Source organism: Centropristis striata, chromosome 8 (genome assembly GCF_030273125.1).
Source record: "Centropristis striata isolate RG_2023a ecotype Rhode Island chromosome 8, C.striata_1.0, whole genome shotgun sequence".
Classification (NCBI taxonomy): Eukaryota; Metazoa; Chordata; class Actinopteri; order Perciformes; family Serranidae; genus Centropristis; species Centropristis striata.
The window spans coordinates 7,632,100-7,656,671 of NC_081524.1; the positions used below are offsets into that span (position 1 = coordinate 7,632,100).

The 24,572-nt window shown below is 41.0% G+C and overlaps 1 protein-coding gene across 1 annotated transcript in view; it reads right to left on the minus strand.

The window, feature by feature from the left end:
• The window catches only part of iglon5 (IgLON family member 5), a 150,253-nt gene extending 131,852 nt beyond the window's left edge, over window positions 1–18,401 (minus strand). The window contains exon 1 of the mRNA XM_059339149.1: window positions 17,809–18,401. Coding sequence (XP_059195132.1) covers window positions 17,809–17,869 — 61 coding nt within the window. The 5' untranslated portion in view covers window positions 17,870–18,401. The remainder of the gene's footprint in view (window positions 1–17,808) is intronic.
• Window positions 18,402–24,572: the final 6,171 nt, after the last annotated feature.

Genomic DNA, 24,572 nt, shown 5'->3' on the forward strand with positions numbered 1-24,572 from the left:
GCTGTCAGGGCTCCTGGAAGGTTGTGATGTCACAATTACACTATATATAGATAGAAAGTGACGCTACAGTACCCTTACAGTTAATCCCTCGCTGCAGTGACTGTGCAGAGATGCCGAGACCTCGGATTAGGAAACCCTGGAAACACTGACCAATTAGAGCAGACTGGGCTTTTTTTTCAGACAGAAGGTAAACACAGGGATATTCAGACCAAGGTTATTATAGTAAACGAAAACTACAATTGAAAAAACATTTCCGTTAACTGAAATAAAAATAAAAACTACCTAATAACTAACTGAAATTGTGAAAATGTCCTTCGTTTTCGTCTTTGTCAAATTTTTCATAAGCAAACCTTTTTGGTTGATATGAAAACTATTTATCATCTATCTGGTTTCATGACTTAATACACTTATTAGGGCTAAGATGGATAAGACAAAGGAAATAAAGGAAACATTTATTGTGACTTTTTAAAATGTGGCACCCAACGAACATCCCATTACAAAAAAAACTAACATTAAAAGATATAACAACTAAACTAAAACTAAGCATTTTCCAAAAAATAAAAACAAATTAAAACTAGCAAACTCACTCTGGAAACTCATTAAAACTAAGTGAATTTGAAAACAAAAAATCACAACAAAATTAAAACTAAAACTAATGAAATATCCAAAACTATTATAACCTTGATTCAGACAGACATTAAGTGTTTTTTTAACATTAAATTGTGTAAAGATGTTCTTAATAATACAAGTCAAATAAGCATAATGTGGCCCCTTCAGACTGCACCGAATTGGAAAAATGTTCCCATGCACAAGCAGGATCAGAAACAGATGAGGTGTGAAAATAATTTTGTATTACTTTAATGTCAAAATTAGCATATTTTAGGTTTCAAATACACATGTAGCAATCTGATTATATTTCCCTGCTCGCTCTAACTGGAGTCTCTGTAAGGTGAGCGCCGCACTTGCGTAAACAAAGCTTTGATTAACTGGTCTTTACTCTGACCCCAATCTGAGAAAAGCCCAGATACGTCCTAACTCTGTGTTGCTTTACACAAGTAATGTATGGCAAGGTCATCCGTCAACCCTGTGTAATTAACTGGGCGGCCTAAAAATGCGCCTTTAGGATACCATTAACCCATGCTAGCCTAACAAGGCTATGCAAACACAGACTAAATACACCGGCAAACACACATCTGTGAGTAGAGTGAGTGGGAGAGCGGAGAGGAAAATCCATTTCATGAATATTGGATTTCATTATGAGGGTGAAGAAACAGCTTTGCTGTGGATCATTCTTTAATGACCCAAAGTCCACATGCATGAATCTTTTAGTAGTGGCTGTCTGTTTGATATGGGCGAAGGAATAGGAGAAAAAAGAAAAGTAGGGAGGGCTGTTTCTCCAATGAGACGAGACTAGGGTTGAGCACCTGGATCATGGACTCAGACAATTTTTTTGGACAGGTAGGTCATCCCATTGCGGAAAAACAGAAAGAGGCCAAGTGGGGATACAGTTCTCACACACACTTGTTGCAGTTTTTTCTTATTTATGGAAACCTACAAAGAATAAAAAAAACAATTTATTGGGTTCAGATTTAATGTCTGTGTCAAATCTTAAGGCATGAATCATTTTGGATGCTTGAGGGTGGTCTGGTTTCTTTGTTCAGGGTTTGTTTTCAATAAGAGAGGAGAAGCCTGCTGCTGAGAGCCTCTCCTTCCCTCCACACTGATCGTAGCTGATTGGCCGAGAGGTCAGACTCCTCACTTTACTCCTCACTTGAGCCACTAGACTCAAACCACCCTTCAGTTCAGTTTGTCACAAGCAATTTACAAACAACTCACCTTTCCTGCCGAGGCCAGATTTGCACAGAGGCAATTTTTTGTGAGCATGTGACACAACAGACGAGTGAGTCTGACTACAAATCCAACACCCAGATATTTCCTTTGTGTCTTATTTTGGGAACAGAGTGCTGTCATATTCAATACATTTAGCCGTAACATCGTTTTATTTTCGCGGTAACAAATTCTCCTTCAATCAATCAGCGCCTCAGAGCTGATCGACATTACGATGAGGAACGCTGGTGAGAAATGAAACTAACATGCCAGGGAACATGATGTAAGCTAATATTAGTCAGTGCTGCTGAGTTGATTTGTCACCTTTTATTTATGTTGTGAAGATCAGGATTTTGTGGTTTTATCAGAGCACATCTGTATTCAACAATACAAGCCAGAATAGCTGAAAACGGGAACATCTGAGATCAAAAGGCCAGTCCGTGTACAAGATCAAAAGCTTTAAGCCAATATGTAAAAATGAAATCTATTATGAATAACCTGTAATCACAATAAATGCCACATTGCTATTGCTTTATTAGATTTTTTCCTGCAGTTTGAGGGAAAGCAAGTGTTCCCCGATTATGGAGCTACTTAAAATCAGCAACTTCAGCCGAAGACGCAGGTGGAGTAACACAGGCATGAAATGAATGTGGCAACCAACCTGGCAGAGCTAATAAATAAAACAACCAACCACAGCCAGACACGGCCCTCCATATGGTGTGCTTCTGCGTCAACCAACTCTATCTGCCTCATCCATCCATTGTGCAGCAGTTTCTTTAACCTTTACAGCCCGTAATGCGGCACTTTCTTTCATTTCAGGAGCCATTACAGGTGCTGCCTCCCCCCCTCACCTTCTTTCAAACAGGATTACCAATAATCACTTCAATGGCATACTATCAGCAGTGGTCCCTGTATAGTGTGTCTATGAAATTATTGTTTAAATATGTGTTGTATGCCTCCGTCAACCTGCCCAAGCTGCAGTTTACTAGACTAGATGTAGCCATGCCAGTAGACAATGCCTCACATATGGATGTTGCTGCAAAGAAGCTACAAATTCAATAACAATTCAACCTGGCAGCAGTGAAGATCTATACAGGGATGGGAATGATTAATCGATGATTGATTAATGGTTAAGAATTTGTTAATCACATGGAATTTTTAATCGATCTGTGTATTTTTTTAATCTTAATTATATCTCTGACTGTGTATCAGTATCACTGAACTGAAACCGTACGTCAATAAACCAATGAGCTGAGAATTAAGTTGGATAAAGCTGCAGTTTGCAAACTGAAAGTTGCAATAACAATTATAAAACACACAGGAATACAAGAGTATTGATTTGAGCAAAACTAGCTTACTGTGTCAAACCTTGCTAGCATGAATTACTGAGTTTAATTTGATCCAAAACTGATTGAAAAACAAAACACATTGAAAAATGGAGATTACTGTGAAACTAACCTCATGCCTCTTTGGGGGCTGAAACATAAAACATTGAACTCCTTGACGTTAACTTTATAGTATAAGCTCAGTTGAGTTGGTTTACCGATTGACAGGATCAAGTCTCTTTTCGTCCTTTCAAAATAAAAGCATTTGTTATCAAAACAGGCTTTTGCATAGTACTGTATATCTTTTATTTTGCGCATGTATGCATGCAATGATTAATTGATCGTTAACTTTATAGATAATAGAGTTGGCAGGTTTCTTCCAAACGCCCATCCCTAGTCTTCAAGATAGAGCCCCTAGTCACCAATTCATTATCCGACCAAACATGAAATGATTGCTGCAATTTTTCTTTTGGAATTATTGTGTTCAATAATGGCCAGAAAAGTGTTGTTTTTTAAAAAAAGTGATTATGATGTCATGGTGAAGTTGACCTTTGACCTTTTGGGTCTATAAATGTCATCACTTCATAATTTTCCAATCAAGTCAGAGAATTCTGGCCAGAAATGTCTTACAGGGACCTTTTAACTTTCTGATATGTTCATCTTTGAGTCCATGTGGATGTTTGGTGCCACATTTCCTTCAGGCGCTCCTGAGATTCCACGTTCACAAGAGTTGGATGGACATCAGACCCAAGCAACCTTGACTTTTGACCTCCAAAATCTAATCAGGTCATCCTTGAATCCAAATGGACATTTTTTGCCAAATTAGAAGACATTTAGTTCCTGACATTACCCATTCAATAGAGTTGAATGGACGTGAGGTCATCATGACATTGACATCCAAAATGTAAACAGGTCATCCTTGAGTCCAGGTGGAAATTTTTGCCCAATTAGACATTTAATTCAGGCGTTCCTGAAATTTCCCATTCAATAGAGTTGAATGGACATGAGGTCATAGTGACATTGACGTCCAAAATGTAAACAGGTCATCCTTGAGTCCAAATGAATGTTTTTTTTTTTCCTAATTGAAAGACATTTCCTGAAGGGTGTTTGGAGAAGACAGATGGACAACCTGAAAACCACACAATAATGTTGTTTTCAAAAATATTCTATAATCTTGCCACTCTCTTTTGTCCTTGGGATGGTGAAGACAACGAGTCTCCTCTAAATGCACCCGGATCCCTCACTGGCTTCCCAACCAGCAACATTCAAACCTGCCCAAAGGAGCACTAAACCAAAATCACTGCAATCTGGTTGGCGAGTGTTATTTCCTCTGTGCCACACCAGCATCCCTAAAGTATAATAATCAAAGTTCAAATAATAATCATAACTCATTATGAAATGCCAATCCTGTTTTCACAAACTTTAGCACAGGATATATAAACATGCAATCAATTTTAAGTAAAATTCAGTCAAGTTTTATCAAAATCTGAGACATTTGAGATATTATCTTTGCATTTAAAAAGTGTGTTTTTATTTAAAGTGTCATTTTTATGTCTAGTTGTGAGGTACCCATCATACGACAGCTGTTTTTCTATATGAGTGATGTTGACATTGACTATGACAATACAGTCATGGAAAAAATTATTAGACCACCCTTGTTTTCTCTAAAATCGTATTCATTTTGATGTCTGGTACAACTAAAGATACATTTGTTTGGACAAATATAATCATAACAACAAAAATAGCGCATAAGAGTTCAATTTAAGAGCTCATATCTAGACATTTTTCATGGTTTTCTTGGTTATTATCAAGAAAATCCTGCATCAAAATGAACAAGAAATTGAAGAAAACAATGGTCTAATATTTTTTTCCATGACTGTATATTATACTGTTATAATTTAACAAAATGTAATTAAATCAAACAAATCAAATGGCAAAGTTTTTTGAATGAAGCATCTTTTTCTGATGTAACACATAGAAACCAAATACAATTAAGTAGGTTTATAGAAAATGCTCCATACTGTAGACATGTAAAGACATGTATAAATATTGAAAACACATTTTTATTTCTGCTGTGATATTGATAACAGCCCTAGAGTGATGGATCCAGAATTATTTATATCCCGACACCTGCTGTGATATACCATTTACATGACAGTCTCTTAGATGGCATCATGTTTTAACAAGCATTAAAGTATTTTTCACATCTTTCCCATTAAAAAATTGCTGCAAAGGGAGTATGCTACAGCGTGCACCACAGCAGGGAAGGTACAGCTTTTATGACTTCATACGTGATGTTCCCCAGGTATTCGGGGCAGATACAGAAGGTTGACGGTACTTTTTATCGCATGTCCATATCCCTGTCGGCATCAAGTCGCCTTAGAAAAAGCAAACAGATGGCCTTAGGGTCGCACGCTCGTGTCTTTAAGTGTGAGCTGAGAGCGGGAAGTAGTGACGGGTGAGTGGGCACAGTCAGATGGCTGGGGGGTCCCCTGGGCTGAGCACCAAAGCATAACTTATGGAACACAAACCGGCTGGGTTTTACATTAAAAGAAATGTGACGGTATGCTAATGCAATTCTATCCATTTCCATGTTTGACTGTGTAATTGCTGTCTTCTGAATTGAAATGTTGCAGTTTCAAAGACAGTATTTTCAAAGCCATTCAGTCTATACGGCTTGACAAGTTGTGTTGTGCCATCTTTGCCTTCAGTCTGTGCTGCACACTTGTATAAAAGAAGAATCTCTGCTCATTTAGAAGTCCCTGCTCCAAGGAAGCTCTGCTCTACATCAAGCTGCACTGTCAAAACGCTGACAACGGACATCTATATACTTGAGAATAAAAACGTTGGGGGAGCAGGAATGAGGCATTAAAAGACACACATTGGCTAAAGCGTTTCTTATTCAGTGCATGATATCAAACATATTTGCTCAAGTGCATCATATTCAGCGCTATACCGAATTTAAGAGGCAAAACATGCTTTAATCAAGTGCAATCCATTACACATATGATGTCATTGCTTTATAATTGAACCTTTAGGCAAGTCTTCTGCTGCCATCATAACTCTTCACATTAATTCAGCGCACAAAACCAGTCCAGTAAAAAAAAATCTAATTAAAGGAAAATCAATCGCAGCAGCACAAGTCCTTCCAACATTTTTTGGATTTATAAATGCTCTATAGGGCTGAATCAAAATGCAATTCTGTGCAAAAACTTTTCTGCAGCTATCTATCTTTTTCTCCCCACGAAAAAAAAAAAAGTCTTAATAGAAGCCCAATGTCAATAAAGCTTGATCATGATGGATTCAAGGGAGGATCAATCACGTCGGGCTGATTGAGAAAACACCTGCACTGTCTGCCCCACATTTGTCATGTCTGATTTAGCTGCCTCCCCGCAGTATACAGATCAATTCTGATTACAGCTGTCAAACCCGAAATAACAAACAGAGGTAAGCGCAGGTTTGATAAAGCAGATATTTACAATAAATAGGCCAACATGAAGCTTAATAACAAGCGTTGAATGGTGTTGTTTGTCTTCTATGGCTCAGATATCTCCAATACTCTGACATCAGTCTGATTTTATTAGTTTTGCAAAACTTTGTTTTTTAAAATCTTGAACCCACTCGTGTTTTATTTTGTATTGGTGGCCTCTCATCACATCATAACTCAGTCTATGTCTGGATTTTTCATTTTATAGTACCGTTTAAAGGCATCTCTGTCACTGAATTTGTTTTCATCCAGTCATTCGCAGCACAAATGCATGATGGTTTTGTTTTTAAATGGCTAGTGAAAACAGGTTCTGTGGGGCCTAAATCAACAAATTCATTTCTATAATGTCAGCAATTCCAATAACTCTAACAGCTTCTCAACGTATAGGAGCTGTTGTGTAGGTAGATATTGACTTGTCAGCAAAAATATGTTGTATTAGAGTACTGTTGCCCAACATTAAGCAGCTAATTGCCCTTTTCTGACACCTTCATTATTTCTTAATGGAACTGGAGGTCTGCCGGCCAGATAAAGGTCACATCGATACAGTCAGTACCCGCTTGATGGGGAGAGAGTGTGAAATCATTTTGTCACAGCAGCAAAATATCAGAGTTGTTTCTGAAGGGTGGTTTTCTAAAAATGTTTCGGTTTTTATGTCGGGCACTTCCAGCACTGTATTTGATCAGTATATCAAACATAGCATTAACCCAGAAGACTGATAATTTGAATTGATACATTAACGTGTGCTCCAGCAGTGAAATAACTGCTGCAACTGGGAGACAGCGGCAGCTCTACAAGGACAGTATGGTGAGGAATTTTAATTGGAAATTTGACTTGAATCTCTGGAACGCAATTATGCATTTTAATGGGTCCAGTTTGGACAGATTCCTTCATGTTTAGTGCTGAGAGGGATGGAGAAACACAACCAACATGTGTTTTTCAAAATGAACCACAGCCTTGAAATGTCTAAAGAAGAAGAATTTTTAAATCTGGAAATCACACTGGCGCCCAGAAATTATATTACACAACAAATTAGACTAGCATTATTTACCCACAGCCCTCTATGAATAAAGGAGTGCAATGTGAATGAATGTTATTTTTTTAAAGCAAACCATATCCTTGAAAAAAAAAACATTCAGAGTATAATATTGTGCTCACAGCTGCCCCCATGCAGGTCCAAGCACTAATGGAATTTCACTCACTGCATTACAAAAACTGGGAAAAGCAGCTCAGGCTTTTAGCGTTATCCCACCCAACATCTAATTAGTGAAATATCATAACACAATAACACAGCAGCGTCTTCTCCCAAACCCAATTAATGGTCTATTGCAGCACAAATGTTTGATGAAATCTCACCTAATATCCCAATTACCACAGAAGCACCACAATATCACAAATATGATATTTTGTTCAAAGAAATACTCCTGTGATCTTTCGCTTTCAAAAAATGTGAGCAGCATTTTTTTTTTTTTAACACCTGATACCCAAAGGACACGGTAAAAGGAATCAAAGACACTGTGGAACATTTCCTGTAAGTCCATTTATGGACTGTCACAGACAAATCCATGGTGAAATTCTGCTTAACTGAGTCTTCCTGTCAGGGTGTTACGCGCTAATATGGACACTTTATTACAAGAAAACCCCCACCGGCACCTTCACAGCTGGAGCCAGAGCCGCGTAAACGGCCGGGGCGGTTGTGGTGTATCTCCAAATCGCAGCAATAAGCGCTGAGTGGAGGGCAAAGACTTACGCCAAGCACCGGCTACCACTGGGCACTGGCACGGTTTGTTTTCCTAATTATGCAGCTTTCCAAATAGCAACCAAAACACGGCAATGTTAGAATTTGATTGCTGTGTGTGCTGGCAATTTAAATAAAGAGTGTCTAAATATAATGCTTTATGTAACCTGTGGATTCCTGACAAGCTCCAAACCACTCATTATGATGTGGGCGCACTGCATGAGCGTCTTATTAGAGGTGTGCTGCCTCGCTGGAATGACTCCCTAACCAGTGGCATATCACATTAGCACCAGCTCCTTAATGCCGCAATATCACACAACAAGTGACCCTGAAACAATTTCACTACTCCCACTCACGGCAATATCACCCAAACACAGTTTTCATTGGCAGGATAAACCTGCCATGTTTTTTTATTCCACCTAATCATCTGCCTGCAAAATCAATCCATCTCGATCACTGCCTGTTGCGGGTCTTTGAATCCCTCCTCCCCCTTCCTCCCTCACACCATCTGTCTCTCTTCCCTCGCTTCCTCCCAGCAGCCCTCCTTCAATCATTTTTTCATAACTCCTCCATCTCTCCAGCCTGTCCACCCTCATAAGCTTTCTCTGTCTTTCCCCCCCATGCACGCTGCCTCTCCCTCCCTGCATTAAACATACATACCCCTCACTACGTGCTGCATGGCCGTGTGCATATTTCACGGCAATGAGAGGACATATCAGCTAATAGTTGGAGCATGGTGGCATTGACACCGGCCACGCCTGCAGCAGCAGCAACACGTTAGCCGTCTCAGCTGCTGACCGGCTCATTATCATTTAGAGCTGCTCGCTGCACAAACTACACACCCACACGGTCTGTCGCTAACTCCTGACAGGAATTAGAATTATGTGAAAGTCAGGAAGAGAGAGAGACTCTTACATTCACTATTATGTAGTGCCAAAGTCCAGGGACCCAGCCTCTCATATGTCTTTTTTTTTTTTGTTCCCATAGGAGACAATGTTGGTATGTGGTGCTCGTTAGCACACCCTGTCGCTTCTCCACCCCTCACTCATGCCTTCTCTCTCTGTCTATTAAAGTCTGGGACACAATTATCCCCATTCTCTGTCTCTCTCTTTCACCCTCCATCTCTCTCGCTCACTGTGAATGAGAGTCTGGAACACAATTACCCCTGTTCTCCCTCTCTCTTTCTTGCACTTTATCCATCGCTCCCTCTCTCTACTCTCTATCTCTCTCCCCACCTCTTATGGCTTCAGGAGAAGTCTGTGAAGGGAGCAGCTGCTGAAATATTTATTGATCTGTTTTCCACAGTTTTATTTATTTCCCTCTCTTCCTACTTGCCCTGCCTTCCCCCTCTGCACAGACCCAGCAACACCTCCAGCACCGTGAGATGTCAGAGGCAGCGGAGGGGCTGAAAATCCACAACATGAAACCATTATTTAGCATTTGTTGCGCCCAGTAGTTTTACCTGTGTAAACAAAACAAGAGGCACGAGGATGGGGTGAAGGCAAATGTGAGAACAACAACAACAACAACAACAGATTGAGCAGTGAGACAGGTGGATTGTTTGGCGTACTTTGATGCCGCTGCAGGGGGTTGTTGACAGGAAACACCAAGGTGCTGCTCTTTTTTATTTTCGGCGTAAAGGAAGTTGTACACAACCGCAGGCTGTTGAAAGTAGTAGTAGTCATGGAAACAATGCCCTGAGCAATTATAATTACAATGGTAACAGTGTTAGCACTGGACTAAACGGATTCACTGATGAATCTGACGTTATCTCTGCGTAATTAAAGGGCTTCCGCGCTATCGTGTGTCCCCGTGGTAAATATCAGCGCGGTTAACCGGGAGTTTTGAGGTTACTCCAACGGCGAGCAATTCAGCAGTCGTTTGAAACTAATGTTTTTCTCCAGCCTTCTGTTGTAGCACAAATGATTAAACTTCCACACACACACACTGGCACACAAGGGAAGGATCACACACATAAACACAAGCGCACAGTGAGACACAAAAAACACACACAGAAAAGCTTAGTCCCATCACCAGGCATGGCCTGCATTAGTGCCTAAGCCTTTTCCATTGATTTGCCGGCGAGCTCCTTGTCTTTTGGTAATGAGGACAGGGAGAGAAGCGGGACCCTCGTCCCTCCCGGCTCCCCTAGGACAAGCCGCCTGCACTAATCTGAATTGTGTTTCCAATGATGCTAACTCCCTGGCACAGAAAAAGACTAGAAGGAAGAGGAATAGAGGGGAAAAAATACACACAGTGCTCTCTCTCCCCCTCGAACACTATTCATTCCCCTTAAATGTGTAACATCTGCACATCACCAAACAAGAAAACATCTCTTTTTCTCCCTCACTCTTTCTCCCTGCAGATAGCTCAATCTGCAGTGTGGACTGAAGCCCTGAGAACTAAAAAGGGAGAAGTCTGCAACGTGCTGAGACTTATTGGATTCTCTCCATATGAACGCTATTGAAAAGAGATCAATGAGAGTTATCCATGCTGATGTGTATATACATATATAAAGATGTCCCCTCGCCTCCCTCGTGGCCGGGTCCATTGGCTTCCCATTGATTTACCGCACACACCTTTAGAGGGGGAACTGTTGAGATTCATCTTGCCAGTGGCCCATGTAAAGAAGGAGCTATTCCACAGGGTATGCACGCATACGTTTATTTCTGTGCGAGCATGTGTGTGTGTGAGCTTGCGTGGGCGGTGGTAGATGTGAGTACACGAGCCACCACTTATTCCTGCTTCTACAGCCACTCTGCTCCCTCTTCAATGATCCTTCCCTTGCATTAAATAAAACATATCTTTTTCATTTGTTAGAGAGAAAAAACCCACAGCCAATGTTCATATTCACTCCTGGACAGACGCAGGTCCTTACACTGGGACTGGGACGCAGGGAGGTTGTAACGAAGCGAATTACTACAGTAATTAAACACAGTATAACTACCTGTCCCGAGCTGAAAGCTGTCCTAGTTCCTTTCCATTACACTGAACTCCATATATTATAACTGTAATTATAATTGCAAACAAGCCTCGCTGTAATCATTATTTATGACACTGACACTATGTGTAATTGCCAACTCCCCGAACCAATATGTGAGGCCCAGTGAAGTGTTTATCAAAAGCGACAGGAGAAATCTCAAGGGCAGCGAGGTGGTGCCGCGCCCGCCTATCGTCCGCAGCAACACTGTGGCTAACCATCCTCAAAGGATTTGAACCTGTGACCCCTCAGTCACAGCTCTGGCCAGATAGCTGCTAACACTACGAGATGCAGAGTTCAGCCTCGGCCTGGCAGGTCGCGGGGTCACCAGCTCAGGGGTTATTCATCTCTGTCCAGCCTGTAATTGGAAATGCTGCAAAACCCACAAAGCGACGGCATGGTAATGGATACAACTCAACAATTCTCTCTGCTCTTTTAGTATTATATCCACAGATACCTGCTGCTTTCTTGAAAGAACAGACTTCACAGAGCCAGGTGCCATAGATTCAAACATTTGTTTTTACTATGTGCAATAAGCTGACTCCATTTACAACCTTTGTTGACAGTCATTGACTTGTTGTACTATTATACTTTTGTTTCTTCTTCTTGTTCTTACCCATTGGGCTTATCTGTTTTAATTTATTCTTTACTTACATTACTGCTTCCTATTGTTATAGTGTCTTATTCTTTAGTTAATCTGTTTTACTGATGGACCAGTCTGCTCGTGTGTTTGTTTAGGCCATACCGTAAGCCAAATTTCCCATGCAGTATTTGCACAACAAAGACAGAAACGAAGTTCCATCAGGAGGATTATGTTTATGCATCATTCATTCACAATTCTCTCTCTCTCTCTCTCTCTCTCTCACTCACCGCTACTGCTTCTTCTTAATCAGCTGATTATAGGCTTGTGTTGATTGGCCATGGGATTGTATATGGAAGAATTTTCCTAGGCCGATATAACTTTATATTCATATATTTAACTTAGTATCAGAACTAAGATCAGAAAACATTTTTAAATCCTTTCTAGAATCTGTGTCCCACTGTGCATTTAGAGGTGTTTCTGTTGTTGTCATGTCCACCCACTAAATCCTGTTAACCAGCACCCAGTCACCGTGCCTCAGCCAGGGAGACTAGACTCAGGCCTGGGAGCTGCTAGGGGACGGCTAACTGGAGCTACATTAGGTCACCAGCTAGTGGGGGCGGGCTAACTACATCAGCTAACGTTAGCAATTGAGTTTTTATGGTACAGAGCTGCACTTCCAGTTTAAACAAACTCACCGCCAACAAGGCAAATTAACAACAATAAGCCACTGTGTTAAAGGATATAATACATTTTCTGTGTTGAGTTACCGCTAGAGCAGCAAGAACAGCTAACACAGCCAAGCTGGTGTAGCCATTTTCACTGATTGTAATGGAAGCATAGTTTTGCAGCAGTCGCGCCACGAACAATTTGTAAATTTGATGTGTTTAATGTGTGCTGCCTCTGTCAGGCTGCCGATCAGATCGCAGAGTTTGAAAAAAAAGTCTACATTTATAAAGTAAAATGCATTAATCTTTTAAAATTTGGTGCCTCTCACACATTCTTATGCCACTATTCCATCATATACACTGATCTTAATGATTTCATATTTAAAGAATTATTGTAAAGGAGAATAAGGGTTCTATTATGTTTTATTTAACGCATCTTATTTTGACAGTCTTCTAGTAAATTCTGTGGTCAACACTGTGCTCTTATTTTGAAAGCTGCATGCGTTTAGCGGCAGGAAGTTAATCAAACAGTTTAGTGTGATTAAAACAACTTTAAAAGCTCGCGGCTAACAAACGGCATAATGCAGCAGTGTGTTTGGATCTCTGAGGGCCCGGACAGGTTGAAAGTATGTAGTTCGGCACACATGCATACAAGAGCGATCATGTGGGGACGGGACTGATACAGACAGGTAGGCACGTTTCTAGAGTCTGGTGGGCTGCCAGATTCTAGGTAATTAATGGGAAACTCTGGATCGCCTGCTGGGGATCTTGAGATACCACGACTGGACGGTATAAATATGGAAAGGTTCGGCCAACACTGCCTGATTTTGGCCGTTTACTCTTTTAGCTAAAGCAACCAGATTTTGCCATGATCCACCAGTCTATCATGTCGCTGCTGTCAAACTTTAAATCTGTTCTCCTCCCTCCTGCTGTGAATATAGGCAAAATCAAACCAACCCTCCTTGACCCCATTCACCTCCAGCCATCCCCTCATCACATCCAGATCTTCAGCGTTCTTTTCATCTCATCAAGTTTCCTGACTTCACAGCGGGGGCTCCCTATTCTGCGTTTCATCACCCCTTTAAAATATATATCACATCACCATAGACTGTTCAAACTGTGTTTCTCATACTTTTGCTGCACATGTCAAATAAAATATTCATTCACACACTTGATTGAACTGTACTGGTTGTATTTTACTAGAGCTTGATCTGGATCCTCGAAACCTTGAGATCCAATGACAATACTGATAGTGGTTGTAAGGTATGACATCATTCTTTGCACTGTATTCAAATCATGGTACAACAGTTGTTTCTCATCTATATTAAATGGAGTGGCAGTCTAAGTCAGATAAATAAAGTGATTGTACTAAATCTTCAGTGGGTGGTATTTAACACTTTTCAAGAACTCAATTTTCCTTTATTGTTTTGCTGCTTAAAGATTAGAAAATCTCCAATTTGTTCCCATTCCTTATGCCTTTACCATGACAGCACTTCCTAACTAGGCTACAACAAATAACTAGGGCTGTAATAGCACAATATTATATTATATTAATTATTTGGACAATGATGCAACATTTGCTGGTATCACAAAGTCTGCATGGATACGATTTCAACTCGACTCAATTCAGGAGCCTGTGGTCGATATGAGACAATATCACATGCTCATTAAACACAACGAGCTACATTTATATCCACTTTGCATCAGATATTTTGTATCATGTATTGTTATACCCCTACCAACAACACTGGAATACATCAAATATAAATAAGTCTCACAACTTTTCCTTCTGCTTATCTCAAGGTGGCAACATTCTTTAGTAACCAGAGTTGCCATGCACCACCAAACTCACCAATTTGTTTTCCATCACAGCAGCGTTCCCTGCCAGTCCTAGGTCAAAACACAGCTACATTTTTCTTAAGGTACTATCTTGGCATCGCTATGTGCACGGAATAGATTTAGTGGAAGGTGTTGGATGGGCAGCACTGCAGGCCACCACCAAGCAGCAGGAGAAATAGGAACAGGGAGGAAAAAAAGTGAAACCCAAGGGGGAAACATTCAGACCACATACCCACTCCAGGCTGGTAAAACCTCCAACCCCTGTCCCCCAGGCTCTTGAGACCAAATCCAGGGCCTCTCACTCCAACACTTGCAGAGAAATAAAACCTGCCAAAATGGCAGTGCATTTCTAAGCCAAACATGGAGAACAACAGCACACAGAAACCATGGATTTCAAAGGGAGGGAGAAAAAGCAGAGTCCCCTCCAGAATAGAAGCGCAAGGCATCTGTTGATGCTGGCATCTCCCTTCTCTTCATCTCCAAGCCAAGACTGGTGATCCAGTCGAGTGTGTGTGTGTGTGTATCTGTGCAAATGTGTGTTTGAGGGGGCAGGGACGAAAAAAGGTGGCTACGTGCTACCATGTGTGATGTGCATTGACCCCACTTGGCCCCCATATGTTGCAGAAACAAGAAGGATGGCCGACCCCACCTGTTTTCACCTGTGTTCCTGCCTTGTTACACTTCCTCTAACCAGAACCTCCATCACAGCAGTGCATATTGGTGGGAAGACCCATCTGTTGGACTGTTTGAACATTAGCGACATACATGCACAGCATACAGCACAGTTTGAATGGGATTTCCTGCATTAATGGACATCTGTAAGGACAAAACTGCTCCTTAAACATCTAAACACAGCATTACAGAGCTATCCTTTGTTTTATAACCTTAAACGTCCTCTGCGGTGACCTATGTAGCCCTGAAAGCAGAAGCAATTTCTCTTGTCATCTTCAGTTTTCATTGAATCAATGACGGCATTATTCTCATTATCAGATCTTGCAGGTTTCTGTCACAACAGAAGTCTTTTGAGCTGAGGATAAATTGTTTAATTTTGTGTGGAGGTGTGTGTGTGTGGATACACTCGCAGCCTTAATGTTCCATCCGCCTCACAGTGTCTGGTCTCATAGATGAAACAGGTTTTGATTAATTGCAGACAGCTTGAGTGCAAGAAATATAGATATTTTACTGTATGTGTGAGCTTGGCCATCCACCTTTCCAGAGTGATGGTTCTCAGACATTTTAAATGAAAGAAAAGGGAGAATAAATGTGGAAGAGAGAGGGATGACAGCAAGCCAGGAGCTGGCCATCGCACCCATGGAGTGGTTTGTACATTTACACGCCAGGCCAGAAGGAAACCTTTGAATAGCGTAATTGTTTTTTGCAGCATAGAAAAAGGCCCCTTTTCAACCTGGTTGGCATGCCATTGTCGAGGTCTGAAACACATTTTACGATCTGTTTCTGAGGGAATGAAAGATAAACTGCTGCTCTCTCTTAAAAAATATTTGTTGTGCATAATGTGAAGTGGCTAAATGAGTAATAATCACTGTCAGGAGGAAGAAATATCATCAGGTGAAGAAAATATAGTAAAGCCATTCAGGCAAATTTGTCTTTTTCATCATTAACCAGACAATAATAACTCACATGCAATCTGCTACACAGTGGTTATGGAGCATTTAAGCGACCACATACCACACTGAACTGACTCTCGGATACAAAGGATAATTTCACTGCTGCATGATTTATCAAGCAGCGGATGGTGCCCTTTTAACAGTCATGTTCTTCCTTTATAATGCATGCTTTCTTCTTTAAAAGACGGACGTGTTGTGGACCTACAGCAACTCAGAGCAGCAGGCGGGATCCCCCTCTCTGAGATGAGTCTGATTCACATGTGCTGCAATGTGCACAACTCGCATCAATAGCCAATCATTCCTCAACTGCAGCTTACATGATTGGTCACACCTTCACATTGAATTTGTAACCTGTGGGGTTTTTTACTTTGCACAGGGCTGAAAACTGAAATGAGACTTGGTGTGGTTGTAGGGTTGGTTAGTGTGCTGAGCCCTTTGTGTTTGTGTGCTGTGTACATCCTGCAGGGCTGCCCGTCTGCTCTCTGCCTGGTGTGGAGAAGGGGCTTGCTGTGGCAAGCCAACCATGACCAGCTGGGCTCTCCTGCCCACAAGGAGCTCAGGAGCAGGAGGCTATAGCCCGTCTGCATCTGCACGTTGTTAACCTCACATCTTATTGCACTGACACATCAATTATTGTTATTAAGGGCTGGAGTAATTTATTTATATACTGATTTCCCACAGGATGGAGGGAGGACTAATTGAGCCAGGTGTGTGTATTTGTGCAAAGATGGGCGAGGGGAAATTACAGTACATGATGAGAACGCCATGCACAACTAATTTACAGTGGGACATCCCATGGCATGGGGAGATGACATGATGAAAAATGCGGGAGGATTTTAAATATTCCCTGGTCAGCATTCCCTGTGGACAACAACAACATAACACAGTCTGTTTGTGTTTTACATAATGTAGCAGTTTACAAATGCTGAATTTTCTGCCTGTGCAAGTTATCTTGACCCTGTAACGGAGCAGATGAATGAAGTGTGTTTTCTTTTGTTGAGCTGTGAGGAAGATGCTTTATGCCTGGAGATAAAAGAGGAGGATTTAGGCTTCCAGTGCATGTTTGACCCCCCTCAGCCCCCCAACTGTCCATCTTCCTCATCCTCTCTCTCTCGACCTTGGTTTTGAAGAAGAGCGGAACAAAACACCGCTCTTCTCTCCGGAGTCCCTCTGCATTGCTACTACCCGTACTTACATTAACCCCACCACCAACACCACCCACACTTCCCCCACTCTTTGCACTGGTGGTGCGTCGTGTGCGTGGGATACCAGGCCATTCAAGTCACGTAAAGGAATGTTCACAGAAGACTGGGGATGGGAGTCGGGTTTTTTTTTCTCGCTCATAGTAAACATCTTAACATGCATCACTCGTTGCTTACACTGAACCACGAGGTTGGCTCTGAGATGAACCTGGCGCTGCGCTCGCACGCACGCACTCACTCACGCATGCACGGATGCGTGCACACATACACACACATACAGCATCTCTCTCCGTCTCTCTACATTTCTGTCCATCTCCGTATGAGCAAATGGAAAGCTGGAGCGCAGTGGCACAGCAGACACGCGTGATTCACAGGCAGGTAGGACCCCCCCTCCCTCCCTTCCTCCCTCCTCCCCCCCTCCTCATCATTAGTATTCACCTCCACAACCGTTTTCAGAAAATGAAAGGCGAAGATACATGCGTAGAGACGCAGCAGCACAGAACCGTCAGCGCATCGCTAAAGTAGCTGGTAAGAACTTACCTTTCGACAGCAGGACCAGGATGAAACCAGCAAACGCGTTCCGCAAGAGGGGGCAGCCCATGATGGAGTTCTGATTGATTTTCTGCTTGTTTTTGCAGCCAAATGCCTCGGTATTCCTCCTTTATGTTGCCGTTGCGGGGAATCTGTGTATAAAAAAACCGACCCAGTGGATGAATGTCAACAGCAATAGTCCAACGCTTCTACATGTGAGTGGACAAAAACATCATCCACTTGACTTTTCCTTTTGATGACCCGCGTCGGAGAGAGAGAGAGAGAGAGAGAGAGGGCTGTTTGTCTTCTCCTGTGCAGAAAAATATCAGAGCAGGACAATAAAAAACAAATATCCCAGACACTTTAGTTTGGCTCTCAGTGCCTTGAAGGAAAATATTCTAGAGAATGCATGGGAAGAAAAGATCAAACTGTCCAATGACTTGACAGAAATGTGTTTTTGCCAGAGAGCAGGATGGGGTCCGTGCGTCCTGACCGGTCGCAAGTCGCCACTTGAGCTTAATTAGCCTGCTCCCGTGTGTCTCTGTTGGTATGCAGCGCGTCTCGTCGCTCCGCACTCAGCGCGTCGCAGGGAGCAGCAGTGAATGCGAGGCGCACAAGAAAGGAGCATGATTGACAGTTCAAGGAGAGCCCCTTTCTCCCAATCACCGGCCCCAAGGAAGGAGGCGGGATTTACGATTGCACCGATGTCCCGCTCGGAGAGGCCGGGCCAAGGAGCCGCGCCGGCCAATGGGAGGCGCGCGGTGGGCGGGCAGAGCGCAAGGCGAAGCACGGCGCGGCGATAATGCAATGTGATTTATAGCCAGTTCGGTATTGCTGCAGTACTCAGAGAAAACAGTCCACAGGGGGACAGGCGGGCATAATAACTACAGGGACAGAGGTGGGTGGGGGGGGGCAGGTGGAGCCATATGGGCTTTTGGAGACGATAAATGAAAACAGAACGAGGTAGAATGACAGGTTGTGCTGCTGATAAGCAGATGTTGCTCAATTGCTGAAAATGAACACTGTCAGAGCAGAGAATGAGAAGCCTGTAAGGGCAGTGAGCAAATTGCACACATGCACAGAAGTTGTGGGAGGACTGGGTGGACTGGGGGAGAGAGTGGGAGCAGATTGTGGCAGCACTGCAGAAAAAAGACCCCCATCTGACTTAATCACTCTGCTGACTTAATGGCAGGCGGCGTAAACCCATGTTGGAAGACACTTTATATTTATGCACAAGTACTAATGAGCCATTTATAAACATGTTAGTCTCAACGCTGCATCTGGTACTAGAAGTGGTTGCTCATAGTGACGATCTCATTTTCTTTAAAAGGTCTGTGAGATAATCATCTCCCATGAAAGCTAGAAGCCGGAGACAGACACACACACGACTACAAGGGAGGCTTTTAACTCCCACAAAACTTGATTCCCAAATTTATGCATACTTTCTGAACATTTGGCAGTTAGTTACAGTCATATTGCATCACATCCTCGGACCTCCGCGGTCAGAAACACAAAAACACGCCGTGCCCATTGGGTCTAATGCTTGCAATATTTACTGTAGCCTACGCCTGAGATGATTAGTTCCATATTAGCTGATGAATTGCTCTATTTTTTTTACTGATACACTAGTTTCCATATTCCCCAAATAACCAATTAATGTTTTATTACTGCTGAGTGCATAAGTAACAAAGCACTATTTGCTGATTTATAGTGTTTCGATGGTATTACAATAAATACAGTTGGGGATTAACTGACTGCAGATGAAAGATGGAGAAGGATGAACGGGCAAGCACTCAGAAAACAGGACTGATTAATGAATCAGCTAATCAAAGCCAAGCATTACTTACACTGTGTTTATTCACTTATTATTCACTATCAATTAGATTTGACACAGAAGGAGAAAATCATGTTCCTGAAGTTGACCACTGACTCATTAGGCTGTTATTTTTTTAAATAATAACTGATCCTGAATTAATGATTACTGGATTCTACAGTTGATTAGATAGATAGATAGATAGATAGATAGATAGATAGATAGATAGATAGATAGATAGATAGATAGATAGATAGATAGTTTATATATACATTTTGATTTAATTATAAATGATGAATTGATTCAGATAAATACTCCCAGTTTGTATATGATTTTTATTCAATTTTAATGATTGATGGATTTTGCATCAGTTAGATGGATAATCCCAGTTTTTATATGTTGTTTATTTTCAATATTTTTTTTTATTTAATTTGAATGATTACTGAATTATTAAATTTTCAGTCAGGTGGATAATCCAAGTTTTTATATGATTTTTTATTTTAATTTTTTTAATTTGAATGATTAATGGATTTTGCAGGTTAGGGTTAGAGATAGATCTTTTTTTTTTTTTTTTTAACCAGTTTTTTTTTTTTTTTTTTTACTTTTTACTTTTTATTTTAATGATTAATGGATTTTGCAGGTTTTCAGACAGGTAAATAATCCCAGTTTTCATATGATTTATTTTTTCAAATTTAATTTGAATGATTAATGGATTCTGCAGGTGATCAGTCAGGAATAAAATGCCAATTTCAGCAGGAAGCAGACAGTGCAGACAACAATATAGATAATACAAGTCAATTAATAAAGAGAATGGGTCCAGTCTTTGGCCTGAAGGGGAACCCAATTCAACATGCTTTATACAGCCTTAAATATGTGCTTTTGTTTGTACAAAACAATTAAGCCTTGCAGAGAATGCGACACTGTTCCTCTAATCAGCATGTCCTCCTCCTCCTCCTCGTTTGGACATACAATATTTGCAGTGAAATGCCGTAGGACAGTTACAGCACAGCTTCCACATTAGCATGGAAACATTGCCTCTGCGTGACACTAAAAAAACTCTGATCCAAACAAGAGATACAGTATATGCAGTCGCGTTGCTTCATTAACGGTATTCATGATTGCAATCAGTAATTCAGCTGGGTTTCCGTCAACTCACCGATATTATTTATAGACCTGTCACAAGTCGCAGTTTGTTTGTACTCAGTCGTTCCAAGTTATTCAATAAAAAAGTAAGAAACACCTGCGAAAATGTTGACATTAATTTGCATTTTGACTCAGATTTTACAAAGCCAATTACCCTCAGACCTCTCTGGCTCCCGTCACACCGTGTGACATCCTGAGCACAGTGGGAGCAGGCTGAGAGGAAGACGGAGGGATGTTGCTTAATTTTGAAAAAGAGTGACATGCATCAGCGTATGGAAATGGCGCAGCGTATTGCATTGTAATTAAAGGTTTTAAAAAAAACGTATTTACACATGAGAAACAACAGACTCAGCTGTATGCACACTTGAGCTATTTTACGGATGGAAAGGTGTGAAGTACAGGTACATCTCGTGGAAAAAGTTCAATATTTTTTGTCAATTATTTCAGAAAGTGAAACTCATACATATTTCAAGCCTGTATTTCTCATAATTTTGATGATTCTGGCTTACAGACAATGAAAACACAAAACTCAGTGTCTCAGAAAATTAGAATATAACAAGATAAATAAAAAAAAGGATATTTTAAACACAAATGTCAGGCTTCTGAAAAGTATGTTCATTTCTATACACTCAATACTTGGTTGGGCTCCTTTTGCATGAATTACTGTATTAATACGGCGTGGCGATCAGCCTACAGCACCATTTTGCTTTTATAGCAGCCTTCAGGTCATTTGGTTACTCTCACCTTCCCCTTGACAACAGCTCATAGACTCCTATGGGGTTCAGGTCGGCCCAGTTTGCTGGCCAGTCCAGCCCAGTAACACCATGGTCATTGAAGCAGCTTTTGGTACCTTTGCCAGTGTGGGCAGGTGCCAAGTCCTGCTGGAAAATGAAACCAGCATCTCCTGTGGCAGATATCTGTTGAAAATGTGTATGTAGTATAATAGTTAATGCATGATCTGGCACCAGGTAGTATTTCTGTTTTCATGGGAAAGGAAAAACTCATTAGACAAGTCAGCTTAGCATATTCGAAGCGGATGCTCTGGTTGATATGATAACATTAGAATAGGAATCTGACCTCCCAAGTGTGCTCTTATATCAAAAGTGGAACATAACAGGAAATTACAGGACATTGAACTTTAGTTACACAGAAATAATGACGCACAAACCTGTAAACTAAAAAGACAACATAAGGCATTGTCTCCTCAGAGTTGTTCTGATCGTTGGAATTGTCTGTCACCTTTGACATCTGTATCTGTTTTTGATACCTACAATAAATCCCACACAAGGCTGGAATTCAAATCTACCTGCTTGTCAAGTGTTTTTCTTTAAAGATTTTCTACGGCACTCCAAAGAGCTTGTGGAAGCATGAAGAGCTCTAAAATGTCCTGGTAGATGGCTGCTATGTTGACTGTGGACTTCAGAAAACACAGTGGACCAACAGCAGCAGAGGACATGGCCCCAAACCACCACTGACCCAGGACCAGCAGATTACACTTTTTCACAATATTCTAATTTTCTGAGACACTGAGTTATGGGTTTTCATTATCTCTAAGCCAGAATCATCAAAATTACAAGAAAAACAGTCTTGAAATATTTCACTCTATGCGTAATGAATCCATATAATATACGAGTTTCACTCTCTGAAATGATTGACTAAAAAGAATTGAACTTTTTCATGATATTCAAATTTTTTGAGATGTACCTGAATATGAAACTTCCTCCCTTTATGCAAAGCCAAAATACGTTAAGGTTCTAGACCTCCCTACTGGGGCCCCCAGGCCTGTGAGCCGGTAAAACAGAAAGGTCCCCACAAGGGATGTTACTTCTATCACTACCACAAATTTAAAAGAAGATATGGTTCCTTTTGCTCACAATGTCAAAGGAACGGGACTTTTACTTTGGTGGGGGAAAAGAAAATCATGAAATGAGCTGTACGTAAAATACAAACCTATCTGTTAGAAAGCACCAGTGGACTGTCAAGTACAACTGGGTGAATTTACCTTCAGGCTTTTTCTAGAGATACAGGGATGCTGCTGTTCCTCACTGAAACACCACAGTGGAACTAAAGGTCGTCTGTGGTCAGCATGGTGAATACAGGTGCATCTCAATAAATTAGAATATCATAGAAAAGTTTATTTACGTCAGTAATTCAAATCGAAAAGTGGAAATAACACATTATATGGATCCACAACACACAGAACGAAAGATTAATGTATTCATTTAATTTAATTATAATGATTATGGCTTAAATTTAATGAAGACCTTAAATTCAGTGTCTCAAAAAAATTGATACAAAAGACTCATTTCAAAAAGTATGTTTAATAAGGAAATGTTGGCCTCTGAAAAGTATGCCCATCTGGGCTGTTTCACCTAAAGTACTAGAAATGGACTTTTCCATTATATTCTAATGTATTCAGATGCAGCTGTATGTTTATGTGTATTCACCTCAACTCAAATGGACTAAAGTTGAATTTTTATCTTCTTTTTTTTTTTTTTTACCAAATAAACACATTCTTTGAGCTGCCTCAACAATACCAAAAAGTGGTTTATTTCTTGACAAATAAACAATTCTACTTCTTTCATTTCCAGGGCACACATCTGTGTCCCCAGTGTATCATGTGTTGCAATCATTATGAGCACATGTCTGAAAGATTTTGGGTGAGGCAGTGCAAAAAAGACAGGATAAAAGCAGCTAATGGCATGTCAAAATGAAGCGGCACCAAACTCATCATTTGACATCTTTAAAACATGTCATTTTGTCATCTGTTTCCCCAAAAATCTCACCATACTGTGCCCCAATTTTGCACCACAGATTGTCATTTAAGAGTAGGTGGCAATTTTTCCAAACTGGTGGCTATTTCATGTTGAAGCAACCAGAATAAATGATTTTGCTCTGGATAGATATCTGTTATCAGTTCAGGGCTGGAATAAACAGGAATGGACATAAGCCAGTTATTATCTGCTTTATATCCTCTGGCTGCTCAGTTCTTGGCTAACTCTGGTGCAATGTTTTTCAAGTGTTCATCGATTTATTGTATTAATTTGTTTTTTGGGGGATCTGAAAGCGCTATTGTCTCAGTGTCTGATTTTGTCCCTGAAGGCAACACTGCAGAGCAGAACATGAACAATCACTTTAATCCTGCATCAATGTGCAGGATTAATATCAGCATCCAGCTGGACTTGAGGGTTCCAAGAGACTTTGAGGGTCCGCAAAGACCCAATAAGACAACTTCCAGTGGACACTCAAAAGTAAGAAGCGTCTGTGTGTGTGTGTGTGTGTGTGTGTGTGTGTGTGCGTGCGTGTGTCTAGGGCATATCTCGCTGGCCGTTAGTCAGACTCACCTAAGATTTCGTATGTGGCTTGCACATGGCACGAAGGTGTGCATCCTTGATTTTGAAGATTTTTTAATTCATTTTTCAAAATATCATTATTTACGTAGGACGTGTTGCAGCATTGCACTGTTTCCAATCGGACGCCTTTTAGGGGAGCTCCGCCCCATTGTGTGATAGGCCTACACCTGGTCAGTAACACAATTCACTCTGGATTTCCACCCTGACTCATCTCATCTGTAAGTCTATTTAGCCTACCTATCTTTCAGAGTTTTAAAGTGCGCTACAAGGTTCGATTTTCCAATAATATTAGAATAGTTCCCAGCGAATATCAATGTACAATGTGTATGTGCTGGATGGTGTGGTACCTCATGAAAAGTAAGTGTTTTATGGAGTTGCAGACGTTGTTGTAGTGTGATTAGCATGCTAAGTGGAGATTTAGCTTTATTCACTTCTTATGTTGCATTACTATGTAATTCAGGTAT